This window comes from Paroedura picta, chromosome 4 (genome assembly GCF_049243985.1).
Source record: "Paroedura picta isolate Pp20150507F chromosome 4, Ppicta_v3.0, whole genome shotgun sequence".
Classification (NCBI taxonomy): Eukaryota; Metazoa; Chordata; class Lepidosauria; order Squamata; family Gekkonidae; genus Paroedura; species Paroedura picta.
The window spans coordinates 58,869,342-58,887,844 of NC_135372.1; the positions used below are offsets into that span (position 1 = coordinate 58,869,342).

Genomic DNA, 18,503 nt, shown 5'->3' on the forward strand with positions numbered 1-18,503 from the left:
GATGCAAACAATCACCCAATGAACCCGGGCAGTCTAACACCTAGCCCAGAGAATGAGCTGCAGCTCAGAGCCAGCCAATCTCCAGAACTGATAATCATCAGGATCATTTTGCACCAGCTCTCCTCACTCGTCACAGAGACACTCCTTACCAATGCTGGTCATTAATAGTGGATTAGCAGAAAGAGGGGAGTGCCATATTGGCAGGGATTTGGCTGCAGAGCTCTTGCAAGGTCTTGAAAGCCATACCCTTTCCTAAGTCTCAGCAGCAGTTTTCCTGCTTATACAGATCCTTAACATACAAAGTTTGGAGATGCACTGGAAAGAAGACACTCTTAAGATATGAATGGAGCCAGAAACACTGACAGAGAATTAGTCAAAGCACACCCATTATCATTATCATTATGTAGATTTCTAGGCTGCCTTCCTCCAAGAAGGCGGTTCACATTTTAAAAATCCCCCTCAAAACCCTGATTCCCTAAAACCAAGTCTATGTTTTGTTTGTACCTTTGCGAATGAGACAGTAGCCATGTATCTCCAGAAGAACATCAAGGCCAACATGCCAAGCCACAAATCCAATCATGGCATAGATGTCCCAGGGATTTGGAAGGTTGAGAGCTGGCAAATCCATCCCCAGGAACATTGTTACCACTGTTTAAGAACAAGGCCAGAGTTTTAAGTCCATTAAAGGTAAAATGTATACACTTTATCTTCTTTTCAGATAAACAGATGCACAGCCAATATACCATTTGGGCTCTTGCACCATGATATTCAGCTGTTGGATACAGCACCATGGTATTTAATTCCTTCTACTGAGGAAAAGAGTAATGGAACCAAAGGCCAAAGTATAAAGGGAAGCCATGCTCAATTCTATAGAAGGGACATGATCCACATCCAACCCAAGTATTCAGCAATGCTCACACTTACAAAGCCATAATGAACATAGCCATTGAATCACAGACACAATGAGCAGCAATTGTGTGGGAAAATCATGGATGGCAGCCACAGAAGACATCCCTACTTAAATTATATTTGAAAAATTATACCCTCTACATGTGTAATTTCAAGAGAGAAAATCCGTAGTGAAGTGTGTGAACTCCAGGTTATTTAAGCATATCACTTTTCCATTTGCTGTGTTCCAGATTCATAACACTGCCTTTGGCAGTAGTCAACTACTACAAACTCAGCCATTTGGATATGGCTAGAAAGTATTACTCACCAGCTAATATTCTAGCCGTTGTACCAGTGCTCCAGTGTAGCCAATTAAAAAATTGTCTTCTGTTTTCACAAGGGGGAGGGGGAGAGAAATATGTCAGTGTATAATTTTAGATAGTGACTTTTTTTTAAACAAGGGATTGGGGGAACCATAATATTCCAAAGTATCTATTAGGATAGGTCATTTGAGGTTGCCAACTCTGGGTTGGGAAAGTCCTGAATATTTCAGAGTAGAGCCTCTGTGAAGAGCAGAATGTAGTGTCATATATAGGCCACCCTCCAAAGCAGCTATTTTCTACAAGGGAACTGATCGCTGTAATCTGGAGATTAATTATAATTTTGGGAGATTTCCAGGCTTCAACTGAGGGTTTCACTTTAGCCAAAATGAGGGCAGGATTAAGCCAAGGCATGAATCCATACTGCTTGCATGGCATTCTGGCTGTTCCCATTTTCAATGACATTCTTAGTCACTATGACAGACCTCACATATGTATGTAAGAAAATATTCCAGCAAATCTATTGGTAGCCATCTATTAAGCCCCTAAGTAGGGGAGAGCATACCCTTTCCCCACTCTTGTGGGATTGCTATTCTTTAAATTCTCTAAAGAAGCCGGTTAACATCTTCACAGGCTGGTTAAGAAACACAATTTGGGCATGTTATTACACAAAAGCTACATACCTTGGTGCCTGGGGAGGTGGTCTGAATGCTGCCATAAGGGGCTGGATGAGTGCCAAAGCCATCACTGTACAACCAAGGTAGGGATGGAAGCTGGCTTGCTGTGCAAAATACCATTTTCATTATCAGAATCTTTTAACAGTACCACCAATTTTCATCCCAACTATCACAGATGGCCAAAGTAAGAGCTGTTTTGATGTATTCTAACTTCAATTGCTTACCAGAAATGCCCAAGGATAGTGCCTCAAAAGCCAGCTTTAGGTTACCTGCTCACTACAACTGTCTTTGGAGTAATTAAGTAAAAAAAATTAGGCAACATGGAGGTCAGGTCACCGAATGCAGGCCATTTCCTGACTGTACTGTCTCAGCCAGTGAAAACTCCTTTCAGACCCACCCAGTTTGAGCTTATTGGTCTACTTGGTAGAACACATTTCTGCTTCCCAGTGGTATTTGAGAATTGGTAGGACCAACTGCTCAGGAAACAAGAGCAATTCCTTATCAGGCAGAACATTCTCACTTCCTTGAACAGAGCAAGAGCCTGTCTAGCCCTGATCGCGTTTTTATTGCTCAACTGGGGTTGGCTGAACAGCTATGATGTATTTCCATGCTACAGAGTTAGGTAGCTCCCAACAATGACACTATTCACTAGTGAGCACTTAGCTTTGGACTGCAACACTCCCTTACGTGGACATTAGACCCAATGAAGCTATTCTGAGCCTATTAACAACAGACTGACATTTACAACTGAGGAAGTTTCAGCTGACTTGTACAGGTTTGAAAAACATCACCCTCATTCCAAGACATGCTGCTATGTAAGCATTAACACAGCTGAACAATTTGTTTGACTTATCATATTGGCCTGGGGTGAGCAAACCACATTCACAGCTGCAACAGAGTAAGTGGCACACCCCCACATACAGGCCAGGCACCCAGAGACCTTCAAGATGGAACACAGTTCTCAACTTGGGAATCATGCATCCAAAATCAAAATGCCATTCAAAATGCCATACAATATGCTGATGAAAGGAAGGAAGAATGGAAGAACCAATGCCAGTGCATTGGACTATTAATAAAACTTCTTACATCCAACAATCCTGTTTCAGCCCAAACACAGATCAAACTTCACAAAAGTTGCTTACCTGACTCCAGCCTCCACGGTATACAAAAGGGAGAACAAAAGATATACTTGTAAGTAATACGGTTGTCATCATTAGCATACGATGAACCTATTAAAGATATATTTTAATGAGTTTTATAGTCATTTTGCACCTTCTGCCAAACTCCTAGTATGACCAGCAGATGGCAAAATGTTTCATTAAAGAGGATGGGTTTATGTTCCAGTTTTAAAGATGTATAAAGTTGGGGGAGGGGGCTTCCACTAGAATGCAGCGCTTGTTAAGGCTATATTTTGTTTTTTCTCCCCTACCTGAAACCAGATCTCTTCTCCAAACCACAATGAATGAGACCAAACTGGCTTGAAGAATCGAGCAACAATGACACCAATGTTAACTGTGGTCATCCATGCAACAAACATCAGGGTACCTGAAAGAGAAAACAAGATACATCCAATTGCTTGAATGGTACAGGTTTGGACCTACTGCAGTAAAAATAAATATTTCAGTAGAAAGCCTGTTTTTAAAAAAGAAGTAGGGGAGAGAACATTCAACTTGATGAACCTTTCACTAGTCTAGGTAATTGGGAGCCTAACAAGCACATTTGGGTAGATGCATGCTTGCCTCCCTTTCTCCACTAAAAAGGAAGGCAAGCAGAACAAGATCAGGACAGAGACTCCTGGTGTACTTGAAGGAGAGCAGGGAGGATTGCTGGAAGCTTTCCTCAACCACACTTCAGTTTGTCTAGCAGTTCAGGAATTAAAACCTGTCACCTGAAAAAACCGAGCACACAATGGATGTACAAAACAAGAAAATGTCATGAGTTCTCCGTGGCCATTTGCCAATTATGGAATACTAGATTTAGAGCCCATTGTACATGTAAATACAATGGGGTGCTAGAAAGGGTGGGTAAGAGAGTGTCTTGGGTTCTGGTGTGTCTTCCTTCCTTCCTTCCTGTCTTTCTCTATCTCCTTTCTGTCTCTTTCTCTCTGTCTCTGCCTCTATCTCTCTCTCTTCCTCTCTCTCTGTCTTTCTTTCTGCCTTCCTCCGATCCTTCTACCCAGCCATCCACCTATGCCTGTATCTCCTTGTTCTCTCCCATCCATGACTTTCTCGTATAACTGTCTTACTTTCTGTCCTTCTCCCTGTATTTATTTCATCCCTTTATCTCCCTCTCTCCCTTTCTTCCTTCCTTGCTTTTTTCCTTTCTTTCTCTCTCTCCTTTCTGTCTGTTTCTCTCTCGCTGCCTCTATCTCACCATCTCTCTGTCTCTTTCTCTGTGTTTCTTTCATATTTCCTTCTATCCTTCTAGCCATCCATCCATCCATCCATCAATGGATCTCCTCTCTCTCTCTCTCTCCCATGCATCCCTTTCTCTTCTAACTGTCTTACTTTCTGTCCTCCTTCCTTTATTTCCTCCATTCCTTTATCTCCCTTCCTCCCTTCCTTTTCCTCCCTTCCTCCATTCCTTTATCTCCCTTCCACCCTCCCTTCCTTTTTCTTTCTCTCATTTCTATCTCTTTTTCTCTCTCTCTGCTTCTATCTCTCCAGCTCCTTGTCTCTCTGTGTGTGTTTCTTTCATATTTCCATCCATCCATCCATCCATCCATCCATCCATGTATCTCCTCTCTGTCGTCCTTTGTCCTCTAACTTTTTTTACTTTCTGTGTTTCTTCCTGTCTTTCTCCCATCCCTTTATCTCCCCTTCTCTCCTTCCTTCCTTCCTCTCTCTGTCCTTTCTGTCTCTTTCTCTCTCTCTGCCTCTCCATCCCCGGCTTCAGCGTGGCCCAAGGAGCAGGCCCGCCACATCAGAGATGCAGCAGACTTGCTCTTTGGGCTGCACCGAAGCTGGGGACTCGGGGGGGTGGGGGCGGGGGTAAGGGGAGGCTTCAGCGTGGCCCAAGGAGCAGGCTCGCGCGCCGAAGCCTTCCCCCCGTCGGCCTCCCCCCCCCGACTCCCCGGCTTCGGAGCGGGCCAAGGCTGTGCCAAAGCTTCCCCCCTGCCCCCTGCCCCCCCAGGACCAAGGGGCCAATCGGGAGTCGTGCACTGCGCAGCTCCCAATTGGCCCCTTGGCCCCGGACTGACAGCTAAGGGGCCAATCGGGAGACACTTTGCCTCCTGATTGGCCCCATCGAGTTTTTATCCCAGACTTGCCCCGCCCCTTTCTCCTCCCTCCTCCCCCTTACTCTTTTATTTTTACCGCTCCAAGAGCGGTAAAATGGTATCACCAGATGGTGATCACCAGATGGTATCACCATTACAGATGGTATCACCAGATAGGTTGTAAGGCACTAGTCATCAGAAACCAAATCCAACCTACCAGATGCAAAATTTGAGTTGTTTTCTTACCATGTGCCTTGATGAGGAATGGAGAGCGAGATCCCCCAATATCATTTGGTGGGCCTGTTACGTTGTATCTCCTGTTGGTGATCAGAGGCTGTCTGTAGTGTTTATAGATGGTACCATCTGTTTAAAAAATACACAATGCTGATTGTATAAGCATTGGCAACTGCATTATTTCACCTGAACCATGTGCCTGTGGCACAGGAACTATGTCTTTTCTGTGTTTGCCCACCAGCATCTCTACGGCAATACCTAAGTCAAAGAAAAAGCTAGGACCACTAACTTTATATAAAAGTAGCAATGTTTTTTAAACAATACACATCTACAGAAACATATTTTGTTGATGCCAAAAAAACCCCCCACGAGTTTTAATAGTCTCCTGTAAAAATAGAAAATATAAAGCATTCCCTTTTATTGCAGCTCATGCAACACTCACTTGTGTCCTACACTCAGAAACAAAGACGTCAATAGAAAAGGGTACAAGTCTGACTTCTATGGGTCTACAAGAGGGGGCAGGGAGGCTGCTTAGGAAAACTGGCTCCTAAAATAACCTGTAATTTCACATCAAAGTTTGAGTCCATTGGCACCTTTAAGTCCAAAGATTATAAACACACACACACACACACACACACACACACACTATTGTTCGTCTTAAATATGCCTCTGGACTGAAATCCTTGTTCTGCAGCTTCAGACCCATCCAAATCTGTAATTTTGCATGTCATAGAAAGGAAACAGAATCGTGTTTGTATAATCCCTGTTCATATGAAGGCCACAGAGACCATTTTAGGTTGTATTCCTTGACTATGAGGAAGATGGAGGAGAGGAGAAAACCATCCCATATTATTTTCTCTAAATGATGGATGTCCTGAGCTGCAGTCCATAAATAATGTGGATCTATAAAGGAGGCCGGGATTGTTTTTTCCCTACCCAAATAGCAAGCAAACTCTGAGTTTCAATCATTACCTGCTAGTCCCAGGTCAATATACACATTCCTTTGCTAAATAACAACTAAAGTTTCCCTAGCCTTGCAATCCATTTTTTTGAGACAATGTCCACAGTCACCTGCCACGTGTAACCTTCACAGGCATCTAGATTTGCATGTTATATTTCAATTATTAAATGTCTTAAGATAGATCTTGAGACTCCACAGTGTGCAGTGATGCTTTATAAAGTATTTGGCTAGACGCTCACTCAATCCCAAACGTACCTTCACCAACTTCACCATCTGCCAGAAATATGTAGTAGTCTGCATCCAAATTAAACTTTCCTTGCAAAGCAGAAAGATGGATTTTCCTTCGGAAAGAACACTGAATAAGACCATCAGCCAGCCTCCATGACATTTCTTCAAGGACATTCTGAGAAATAGTGAAAATTTAGCTTCATATGACTTCTCAAGTTTAAAAAGCTATGGATCAGTGTTGGAGTTTTTGCATGCTGAAGATCCCTGACATCTCCAGTTACAAGAAGGCAGTAGATGATGTGAAAGACATCCACTTGAGAATCTGGAGAGCTTCTGCTACTCAAGAGTCAACTGTACTGACTTTAGTAGACCTGTGGTCTGACTCTGTATGCTTCATATGCACAAAAACAAGCCTAGACAAAAGTCATAACAATGCCTCTAAAACCCGCACACTCCCCAAACATCATATCTGGAGGAAACCAAGATGCCAGAAAAAAAGTGATTATCCCAAAGCCAAGTATGGCTTGCTAAGCTGTCTTTTAAGGAGAACCTGTGGCATATCTGAGATGATATTAATTGCTACAAAAGAAACAGACTAAATGCAGAAGAGGCTTTTAAGATCTCTCAAAAGATTGGAGCACAAGTAGAATTCTTCCCCATGAGACAGACTCATGATGTAAAGATGCCATGTCACAAAATGTGACAACAAAGATTTTGCCCTACAAAAACAACTGAAAGGAAGAAAGCCATGGAGAGAGAATCAAGACCCTTGGTGACATTTTTAGTCCTGGTTCTTCTTAGAGCACTAGGAAAGGGGTTAGCAAAAGAGGATGGAACTCCTCATGGTCTAGAAACCTCAAGCAGGTCTCTGGAGAGGTGGTATATACACTTTCTAAAACAAAATTAACCAAGTGGAATAATAATACCTGAGAGTCAAATGCTGGATAACGGCGCCCAGTCAGAGTGGCTGTACTTATGCTAACATGATGGTCATCACTAATGCAGAGATACGCATCATCACCATCACCCTGTAAATAAAGTTACAAGATTGCTAAACTGCATTTGCAGGACATTCTGTCTTCTCTTTACTTTAGGGACCAGCATAACTAAGGCAAACTTACCTAGCTTTCGCATGGATTTACCATAAACACACAATGCAGTTCTTGTGCGGTACTTCGACCGTTTATGCACTGGGAACTTCACTGCCCCAGCTCTCATGCAGGAGCACAAATTGGGGGATGGATGAGGTGCACTGGGCCAAATGCTCCCCCATGTGGGTGCAGGAAGAGGTAGGGCTACCTGCCATGACTAAAACTCCACCCTGCAGCCCAGCATGAAACCTCCAGTGCATAAGTGGTCTTCCTGAGTTGCCATACATACATCAAGTTAGTATAAATTTATGATGTGGCTATAATCATAAATTGCTTGGGAGCACTCAAGAAGTGTTACCCTAGCTGTGTACCAGTTCCTTTACCTGCATAGCATCTTGAGACTAATCTTATTCACTAGTCTCAGGGCTTGAAGGCTATGAAACAGTCATAAAAGCCTCAACAGAAAAAGAAGTTACTAACCATCCATTGGTCATGAGATAATGCAAATGCAATATAGCCTTCACTTGGACCACTTATTTCAACCAGCATCATACTATGGTCTTGCTTGAAGGACAGGAAGAAACAATCTTTGGCCTTAGGATCACAGCCTGAAGGGTTTCTCACACAGAACTTGGTATTGCCACAATCTGAAGCATTGAACTAGGAAGACAGGAAGCTGTGTTAAACGTGTTGCCAAAGAGGTCACTGTTTGAGAGATCACTTTTACTTACTGCTTTTTCCGAGCGCCAGCTTGTGCAGTCAAGGGGGTTAATGGAAATACATTTCCCATAGCTCTGAACTACTACCTAGCAATTACAGTTCATTTTCCTGGTGGTTATTAAGCTGCAAGCTTCAAATCCACAACCAGATTCTTGACATCATAACATTACAGGTCTATAATTTTGGGTGCATGCTGCAATCCCAATCCTGTCCTAGTCAGACACTTATTCTAATTGTTCAAAATGGTATGTTAACAAGAGTATAATTAAGGGCTCTCTGAACCATCCCAAACTAGTCTACAAAATAACACAAACCCAATAAAGCTTTAAATGATTAAAGAGGAGGCCTTTATGGATTTAAAGAAGGGGTAGAGGACCGAATTAGATGTTCATTTTTGCAGAAGGTCAAAACATACCAAGGTCAAAACTAATAACCATGTGGGAGGGGAGATCCTTCCTCCCTATGTTGAAGGCAATTGCATCACCTAGAAGCTAGAAACTGCACTGGGATTGCTCTCTGGACAAAAGCAAACAAGGGTCAAGAATGCCTATAGCTGCTAGCCAAAAGAATCCAAAATACTGGGAAAAGAACATATAGCCATACAGCTAATGTTATATTTTGACTGGAATGCCAATCCAGCAGTCAGTTATGAGTCATGTCACCCAGATCCCAAACTGTAATCTACAATCCTAGAATATCTTCATTACATGATTCCCTTCCCCCTATACATGACTGATAGCAGAAAACCTTTTTAAAAATCTGGGCCGAGCTCTAGCTCTGGGAACTTGTGATAGGCAAGTCAGTGTAACCATTTTAGTGGTTAGCATGCTGGAATATGGGGGGCCCTGGGTTCAAATCTCCATTCTGCCGTAAAGCACAAAATGACCTTGCATGAGCACTCTTTTCCCATTTAACCTACTTCAGATAGTTATTATAAGGATAAAATGGAAAGGGAAAGAAACATGTACATTTGGTGGAAGAAACTGGCTTTTAGCCTGCCACCATAACCAGATGGGTCACAAAGACTTGAAATCATGTTCAATCCACCTACATCAGGGGTAGTCAAACTGCAGCCCTCCAGATGTCCATGGACTACAATGCACTACAGATTCTGGAGGGCCACAGATATACTACCCCTGACCTACATGGATCATTTGCCAATACTATCTGGAGTTATATGACTGGGTCTCCATTTTCTCTGCAGGCTTACTGTATGGGAGAAAACAACAAATTCCACACTGGAATCAAGAAAAGTAGGCTGTCACTTTTACTTACTGGTGTAGTTAACTGGGAAACTGGTTGAGATGTTGGAATAGACTCATAAGTAAATGTGGTTGTCATCCAGACTGGTATATTAAGCTGGGAAATTACAGGACCAGGAATTTTTACCCAGAAAGTTTTATATTTTTCTACAACTGTGACACTGAAAACAAGAATAATGTATATTTAGTATTTTAACCCAAGCTCTAGTCTAACTGTACTTATACTCTCCACAGCCTGGAACAAAAGTTATTTATTTAAAACAGTTCTGTGCTGCCTTTCTACTCAAATTGGGTTGCCAAAGCAGCAAACATCATAAATTTCAAAATGTTTCAATAGCATTTTATAAAAAGTGTATATAATTCAAGAGGGTAGCCATGTTGGTGTGAAGTAGCACAATAAAATCAGAGTCCAGGAGCACCTTAAGACCAACAAAGATTTATTCAAGGCCTGAGCTTTCGAGTGAGGAAATGTACATGCATGTTTTATTTAGATCAGTGGTTCTCAACCTGGAGGTCGGGACCCCTTTGGGGGTCGAACGACTGTTTCACAGGGGTCGCAGAAGGGCAAGCAGCTTGGGGGGGGTGCTGCCACTGTTGCTGCTCTTCCTGAAGGCGCCCGCCAATTTATAACCAATTTATATACAATCATGAACAATGGATCTTCATGCCATTTATCAATGTCTCTGCATAATTTTATGATTGGGGGTCACGACAACATGAAGAAATGTATTAAAGGGTTGAGGCATTAGGAAGGTTGAGAACCACTGATTTAGATGCAATAATCTTCCTGACCTGTACTTAGAAAGAATGGAGGCTTTCACATGCAATTATGGAAGATTCAAGGAGTTTAGCCAGCTAGGTGTGGTGGTTAAGAGTGGTGGCTCTCAACCACTGGCAAGCCAGGTTTGATTCCTCGCTCCTCCACATGCAGCCAGCTGGGTGACCTTGGGCTCATCACAGCCTTGATAGCGCTGTTCTCACAAAGCAGTAATATCAGGGCTCTCTTAGCCCCACCTACCTCACTGGGTACCTGTTGGGAAAGGAAAGGGAAGGTGATTGTAAGCTGCTTTGAGACTCCTTCTCAAGCAGGGTAAAAGCCAACTCTTCGTATTTTGATATTTCTTACCTCAGTGATGGGAAAGCATATTCAAACATCCAGAATTTATTAGATTGAGACTTCTGGCTGAAACATGCCCTTTGTATGAAGAGTAACACCTCACACAACACTCAGTTTGGCATGTTCATTGTTCATCCAGTTGGCCAAGTCAACAGCATTAAGCACTTTAATTGGTCTCCTCACACAGAAACCAACAGCAGAAATAAAGCGCGGGGGGTACATGCCACCCATTTTGAATGTCCACAGAAGAACAGGAATAGAACAAGAACTGAAGCAATAATAATGAAAATTGAGAGAACTGAGAAATACAGATATTATAGAAGTCAAGCACAAGTTTTAAGTACAACAGTCCTTTTTGAATACTTTAAATCCATTATTTTACTTGAAAAGAGTGATCAGACCTTGGGGCTAAGAAACTCTGAATTCAGAACAGAAGGAAGTTTGTGGTTCGGGGGAGGGAATCAAGTCTCTTGCTATTGGAGGTCTCACTAATAACAAACTCTAGAGAATCCAATTAGTCATTCAGATGGCTGAACATACTTACAGAAACTGTACTGTTTCTGGGGCATCTCTAGGAGCAATCCAGTAGGCATCTATGTGGGTTTTCTTAGATTTACTTGTATGACTGACAGCCGAATTCTGCAACATAGAAGTCCCAATTCAGTAATCTACACCAGAATTGAACCTGTCTTTTAGTTCATGCCCAGAAAGGTCTACGAAAAGCCACAGAGTACTTGGTGTATTTACTAATTTGCTTACTAACATCACCACACACCAAAAATGTTCCCATGATTTACCCTAATACTTATTACCTCCAGTGTTATGTCGATTCAGAAAGACAGTGGCTTGCCCAATATTATCAAAAAATCATCATAGTTGAGCAAAATCTGAACCTGGTTTTCCCAGATCCCCATTCATTCGGCCACCTTTGGAAGGCTATTGCTTTTACCGAAGTGTGCCTCAAGTAAATGAGCCTCTTGTGGCGCAGAGTGGTAAGGCAGCCGCCTGAAAGCTTTGCCCATGAGGTTGGGAGTTCAATCCCAGCAGCCGGCTCAAGGTTGACTCAGCCTTCCATCCTTCCGAGGTTGGTAAAATGAGTACCCAGCTTGCTGGGGGGTAAACGGTCATGACTGGGGAAGGCACTGGCAAACCACCCCGTATTGAGTCTGCCATGAAAACGCTAGAGGGCGTCACCCCAAGGGTCAGACATGACTCGGTGCTTGCACAGGGAATACCTTTACCTTTTTACCTCAAGTAAGTATGTTTCAGGTGGCAGGTTTACAAACGAAAATGTATTATCATGGCCTTCTAGGAAAACAGTACAGGAGAAATGATATTAAAAGAAACCTTCCCTGAACATTGTGATGCTAAACTAATTGGAGTTCTAAAAATCATTAGTTTTGAAATTGCTGGCAACCAAACAAAGAAGACAGAACTCCCAGAGGATATTTCACAAGGCCTTCAGACCAGAAAGAGCAGTGTTCAAATCCCACCTGGGCCGTGACACACACTGGGTGACCTTGTGCCAGTAACTTACCCCGCCTAAACATAAAGAGATAGACTGTGCATGCATCTCTACATTTCTCTAAAGACTAGGTGGTAGAGCAGACACCAGTATACCAGGAAGGGAACATTGGTTTATACATGATTGCTAGTCTCAGTATAGGATGATTCTACTTCCCTTGTTGTATCTTTATGTTTTTGGGCACACTGCACACTGAAGTCTTGTAAGCCTTACTCCATAGTACAGCTGTAGCAGAAACAAAGATGGGGTGGGGGCTTGACTATCAAAAGGGCTCATGGAACTAGACAGCTGGTTTTCATATGAAGTCTTGGTTGGCCTCCATTGGTGTAAAGAGCCTTTGCCTGGAGGCCTACAGGTGCTCCCAGCATCCTTGTTCTGAAGGAAATGTCAGGTACATCCAATATTGACTACAGCGTTAGCCATAATAATGGCATTTGTTCATTTAAGTTCCATATAGCTGTACAGCAGGTAGGGACGTAATGCATCAACACTGCCTATAAAGAATAAATGTAGATACTGGTACTGTCACATCAGCATTGATTTCTAGTTTATCCTCAACCCAAATTTTATTTAACTTAATCCAAACAGGAAACACAGATCTTTACAGTCATCTGAACCACTCTTCCCATCCCCCTTATCAAGAAGAGCACACAGGAGGGGAAAGTCAGCATGGTGGTGGTGGTGGAAGAAGAAGAAGAGGAAGAGCAAGTTCTCCCTGTGAGGTGGGTGAGGCTGAGAGAGCCCTCATATTACTGCTCCGTCACAACAGCTTTATCAGTGCTGTGGCGAGCACAAGGTCACCCAGCTGGCTGCATGTGGAGAAGGAGCAGGAAATAAAATCTAGCTTTCCAGATTAGAAGTCCGCACTCCTAACCACTACACCAAGCTGGCTCTCTAGTCATCTTCTTGTACATTATTCCACAGATAAACACAGCACCTAAAGCTATGTGGGAAATTATAGGAATCTTTACCTTCACATGTCCACAGGTGAGGAGCTGAGATTTCATTTTGTCAGCTAACACAAAAGAGCCAATAGCAGGGCCCCTCAAATTCTTGGCATTACGGGCTTGTAGAAAGAAACCTTCAAATGCAGGCCCTGTTAAGCTCACTAGAACACAGAAAAAAGGGTGGGGAGGAGATTAATATCTTCAATGATAATGGCAACAAACTGCAAGTTATAGGGACACCTTTTAATTTACATATAGGCCTCAACAGACTGGGACGCCACAAGGGGGTATTTTAAATAAATCACTGATGAAGAAGACAGCTCAGGAAATGCACCAGAATATGACACCAGAATATGAATTGCAATTCAATGACATATCTGCGCCAGTCTTCTGCAGCCAAACCAAAGAGTCTTATGACACCTCAAAGATTAGTGGTGTTGAGATAAGCTTCCATAAGCCAGAGCCAACTTTGTCGTAGGAATATCCAAATTATTTCAAAGAGATCAGAAGCTTCATTTCCCAGGACAAGGTACATAACATTGCAAAGCACAGTAGTCCACACCCCCTCTCATCTGCTAATGAGTTAGCAAAGGCGGATGAACTTGAATAGCAAACCAAAGCCTGTAAAGGAGAACATTTACTTTTTGTAGCAAGATGGACTCAGTAGGGACTTGTGAAATTAAGTCTGGTTGTATTTGAGTGGTTCATACCCCTTATCCTGAGCAATACTCGAAAGCTTTCTCCAGCCTGGATCTACTCCACATTTTTATGTATAAAATCCAGCACAGCTGTTTCTCCCTGAAGGTTCCCTTTGAAACTGAAGTTCTATCCCCTCTAAGACTACTTATTGAATGTCCTGGAAGGTTGAAATGGTCCTTCCTTGACCTATAATACACTAGATTCTATTCCTTTCCTCTGCTTTCAGTAATTACGATAGCATTCCGCTGGTAATAATGCTTAGAGCCGGTTCGTACTTCCACTCCTTTGAAACCAAACCTGACAGGTATAATTTAAAGACGGGGGAGAACATTGATCAAGTGGCAAGAGCAACCAATAAGTGACTTGCAGATCTGCCTGCCCATAGGATTACTTCAAAAGAACACGCTGTCTGTGCTCCTATGACATTAACAGCAGACTGGCACACAGAAATTTAGCAGACTCAATTCCCCCTAGTAAAAAGGACTTGTGTGATCACTCTTACATTGAAAGGCAGCCAACACCTCATTTCAGAAAACTTTTCTTGAAAGAAGCATTGTACCATTTCATGCTGACCTCTACGAAAAACATTAATCCACAAACCAAGAGTTGTTCTAGACTTCCAAACCGATTCGCCCCCCAACCATGAGCAATCAGCAACAGTGAAGTAGAAGCAACATTACTCCTCAGTGGTAGCAAAAGCAAGAGAGTACCTTTCACATGATCCCCCGGTCTAAATTGTGTCACGTTCACTTCAATGATGTGCTTTGGAAATGGTTGTGGAGAATATCCATGGAGGGGGATCATACTGCCACAGACCTGTTGTACTTTGCCATTGGGGTAACCAGCTGACAGGCCAGAAAGGCAGGCAAGCACCCAAATGATAAGGCCCATTCCACAAGGTTCCATCTATTGAAACAAAAGGTGAGCATCAACAGAGTTAAAGCACTTTTCATACATAGTTATCTCATGATACCAAGCAACATCCTATTCCCCAGGCATATTGCACCAAACTTGCCATAAGAGAACAAGACTAAAAGAATCCTTCTGGCAGCCTTCAAAAGCTACATTTTAAATCAGAATTAGCTCATAATCAAAACAAAAGTCTAAATACGTAGAAATAAGAGTTTCCTTCCCACCACACACAAACAAAAATCAAAAACATGTATCGCTTCCCCTTGGTTGATTTTTCTCTCGTTTCAGCTACCCAAACAGTACAGTTTTGCTTCTTGTTTCCACAGGATTCCATCTCCTGTTTGTGCACAGACCATTAACAGTTGTTGTTTTTTTTAATCCCAGTCTTCCTGGGTTTAGGCTTTTAAAAGGTATTGTGATTCCTATGCAGCTTAGGCATGTTCATAAAGGTTTTTTTTTTTAAAACAAAGAGCGAGAGAGCAGAGAATCCTCACATACATCAGCCTGCCTTTTGGATGGGAGGAGGAGAAGGGATCATTTAAAAGAGTAAGAGGGTACATGGGTAGAGAATCCTGTGAGTCATGAGAGACCCCCTCTGAAGCAGAGGAGGCTTCAGTGCACATTGGGTATGAAACAGAATGCCCTCAGCCACCTAGAAGAAGAAGAGGAGTTGGTTCTTATATGCCGCATTTCTCTCCCCAAAGGAGTCTCAAAGTGGCTTACAGTCGCCTTCCCTTTCCTCTCCCCACAACAGACATCCTATGAGGTAGGTGAGGCTGAGAGAGCCCTGATATCACTGCTTGGTCAGAACAGTTTTATCAGTGCTGTGGCAAGCCCAAGGTCACCCAGCTGGCCGCATGTGGAGAAGCAGGGAATCAAACCCAGCTCGCCAGATTAGAAGTCTGCACTCCTAACCACTACACTAAGATGGCTCTCTAGACTCTTTGTTCAAAGAATGGTTTCACACATTATCACACAAGCAAGCAGAACACCAAAGAAAATCACGCTGGTGTAGAAACATCCAGAAAGCGCATCCATGTCCTATTTAAACATTGTTTCAATACAGATCCAAATGTCAAGCTCTCAGTCCCATATTTACATTTCTGTGAAAGAGTCCATATGAACACAGAATGACTCCTTTGTTTTGAGTAACTCAGCTTAGGAGTCATTACTGCAAGAGAGGTGCATAACATGCTCATTTGTCATAAAAAATTAAGGGGGGAAAAGTGACTGACTTCCCAGAAAACAAGCTATTTAAACAGATTGTTAACAATTGATTTGAAGAAGGGTTTGAAGATTCACTACAGAACCAGAAAAATAGTGACTTGGAAGTAGAAAGACAAACTTGATCTTACTATATTAAAACACAAGGGAAATTACAAGCACTTGGTCAAACCAAAGCAATTCTCAAAACATTGTACTATGTGAAATGGGAAAACAATCACCAAAGGGTGTTAGAAGTGCATTATTTAGTATTAGAAATCAAAGCCCATTCCTAAGAACAGGCTTTGAAGGGCCACCCCCTGCCGTGGCCGGCAAACACACCTGGCGGTGGATCTGCTCGGTGGGCCCTGGGGAAGCCATCCTGGGCCCCCTCCCCGGCGGCAAGGCGAGTGGCCGGACTGACTGCGTACTTACGGCGGTCGGTTCGGCTTCTGGCCAGAGCTCTGGCTAGTGCTGGTGAGGGCCCAATTGGAAGGCGCTTTGCGCCTTCCAATTGGGCCCTCACCCGACTGGCTAGATCTGCTGTCTGTCCTGGTGAGAGGCCCCACCCACTCTCCACCCACATACCTCTTAGTCTTTTATGTTGCTGTATAAAGATATGTGAAAGCAACCTTAAAATCGCTATCATTTTAGTAATTAAACTGTCTTGATAGTTGCAAGAATTTGCCTTAACACATTCCTTTTACCATCTGTTACCTGCTGTGATAACATGAGATTGAACACAGTATTTCTTGTTGGATCTGTAGTGTGCAGAGACAAAGTTTGTTTCTCCTCATAAGCAAACTATTCTTTAAGCAGCTTGTTGCTGTGCCCCCTTTTTGCATATTTAAACTCTGCCAACAGTTCACTTGCATGTTCTTTGGTACCTGAAGATAAGAAAGTTTAATTGTCTTGTTCTTTGGTCCTTAAAGATAAGAAAGTTTAATTGTCACACCAGTATGTTACTTACGCATAACTACCTAACGCCCCAACAAAAGCGGCAAGGGAGCTGTAATGCCACAAACATTCTTGCATCAAAATCACAGGTAGTGTTTTTAAGGAAAAGGCTCCTTCCTACATCTACCTGGGAAATTTCTACAAGTGCTGTCCTAGATGCTCTGTACAAATATGGGGCTAGCTGTGCCTCTGGCCTGTGACTAGCCTAGCCAAGGCAGGAGATCAATGTTTTTAAAGTGGAGAGCAGGAAAAAAACAGACTTTATCTGCCAGGCTTTAAAAAAATAATGTATTAGATCAGGCTCTTTCTGCTGAGTTCACAGTCCGCTGCTAAAGGTTGCCTCCCATGCTACCAGCAGGATCTTTTCCATACCAATAGACCTGTAATCATCAGTACCAGTGCTTAACAGCAACACTAAACTAAGCTGTACTCACTGTTAAACACCAACCACAAACCAGGAGCACTTGCTAGACCACATGGAGAAAGGATCTTGAAATCTCTGTGCCATTTATTTGGGACAAGGAGTACTGACAAGAGGGCAATGAAACTATAAATTCTTGACAGCCCTGGAAGGGTTTCCCAAATGGGTGGGAGTTAATTCATTTTTTAGATCTTTAAAAATATATATTGTTGAACATTCAGGTGATATAACCATATATGTTCATAGACCTGCCTCCCCCACTCCCACGATGGCCAATGATGAGTTTACAGGAGGTGGGAAAGGTCCCCGGGTGGGTATGTACAAAGCTTTGCTTCCCAACCATATTCTGCACAATCACACCTCTTCTGGGGTTTCTTAAGGCCTGAAAAAATGTTTCAAAAGTTTCCCAGTTGTGAAAGACTGCTATAGACTATGAAAGGAACTCAGGCATCACCTACATAAGGACCTTGAAGGCTGCAATCTGAGATGCGCATCCTAGGAAGTAACTGGTGTTGAGCTTAGCATGACGGACTTTCCCATGAATGTGCATCGAATCAACTTGTCACGCAGTTTCACATGCATTGCTCTATTGAATTACTCATGTACTTCAATTTCTTTGTAGAATAGGAAAGGGGAGGGGGAGAAGAGAATCTGGTATTAAAAAGCAGTAAGATTATTGTTGCACAAATGTCAAAAACATGAGAGAAAGAAAGCCTTTATAATTAACCATTTTGTTCTGGCACAGAAAACAAGAGTGAAGTGATCATACAGAACATCGTCTACTTAAGTGCTAGAAAAATAGCCAAAGGCAATTTGTTAAGGAATAATAATGCTGTTATTTGCCTTAGGTTATTGCTACATCTAGAAGATTAAACTGGATTTGGCTGGTAGAGCTCAGATAAATGGTGAGTCATCTGGTGTCAAACTCCTTCAGATAAATTCATGTGGGTAGCTGTGTTGGTCTGAAGAAGCACAACAAAAATAAAGTCCAGTAGTACCTTTAAGACCAACAAAGATATATTCAAGTTGGGAGCTTTTAAGTGCATGCTTCCTCAGACTAAATGAACAACCATCATATAAGATGTGAAGATATAAGGCAAAAGCAAATTGGGGCAAATTAGTAA

General features: G+C 42.6%; 1 protein-coding gene across 5 annotated transcripts in view; it reads right to left on the reverse strand.

Annotated features, from left to right (window-relative positions):
* The window catches only part of LOC143835423 (ferric-chelate reductase 1-like), a 32,066-nt gene that overhangs the window by 2,492 nt on the left and 11,071 nt on the right, over positions 1 to 18,503 (reverse strand). For 2 of the 5 annotated variants that reach the window (XM_077332994.1, XM_077332999.1), the window contains 13 exons: positions 14,597 to 14,792; positions 13,212 to 13,348; positions 11,260 to 11,354; positions 9,612 to 9,759; positions 8,097 to 8,276; positions 7,452 to 7,553; positions 6,553 to 6,700; positions 5,349 to 5,465; positions 3,315 to 3,430; positions 3,028 to 3,114; positions 1,892 to 1,989; positions 1,217 to 1,275; positions 505 to 648 (listed from right to left, as the gene is read on the reverse strand). In XM_077332994.1, coding sequence (XP_077189109.1) covers positions 505 to 648; positions 1,217 to 1,275; positions 1,892 to 1,989; positions 3,028 to 3,114; positions 3,315 to 3,430; positions 5,349 to 5,465; positions 6,553 to 6,700; positions 7,452 to 7,553; positions 8,097 to 8,276; positions 9,612 to 9,759; positions 11,260 to 11,354; positions 13,212 to 13,348; positions 14,597 to 14,792 — 1,627 coding nt within the window. Of the gene's footprint in view, positions 1 to 504; positions 649 to 1,216; positions 1,276 to 1,891; positions 1,990 to 3,027; positions 3,115 to 3,314; positions 3,431 to 5,348; positions 5,466 to 6,552; positions 6,701 to 7,451; positions 7,554 to 8,096; positions 8,277 to 9,611; positions 9,760 to 11,259; positions 11,355 to 13,211; positions 13,349 to 14,596; positions 14,793 to 16,718; positions 17,796 to 17,837; positions 17,994 to 18,503 lie in introns of those variants that run through there. The other 3 variants (XM_077332997.1, XM_077332995.1, XM_077332996.1) reach the window with 3 other exon arrangements.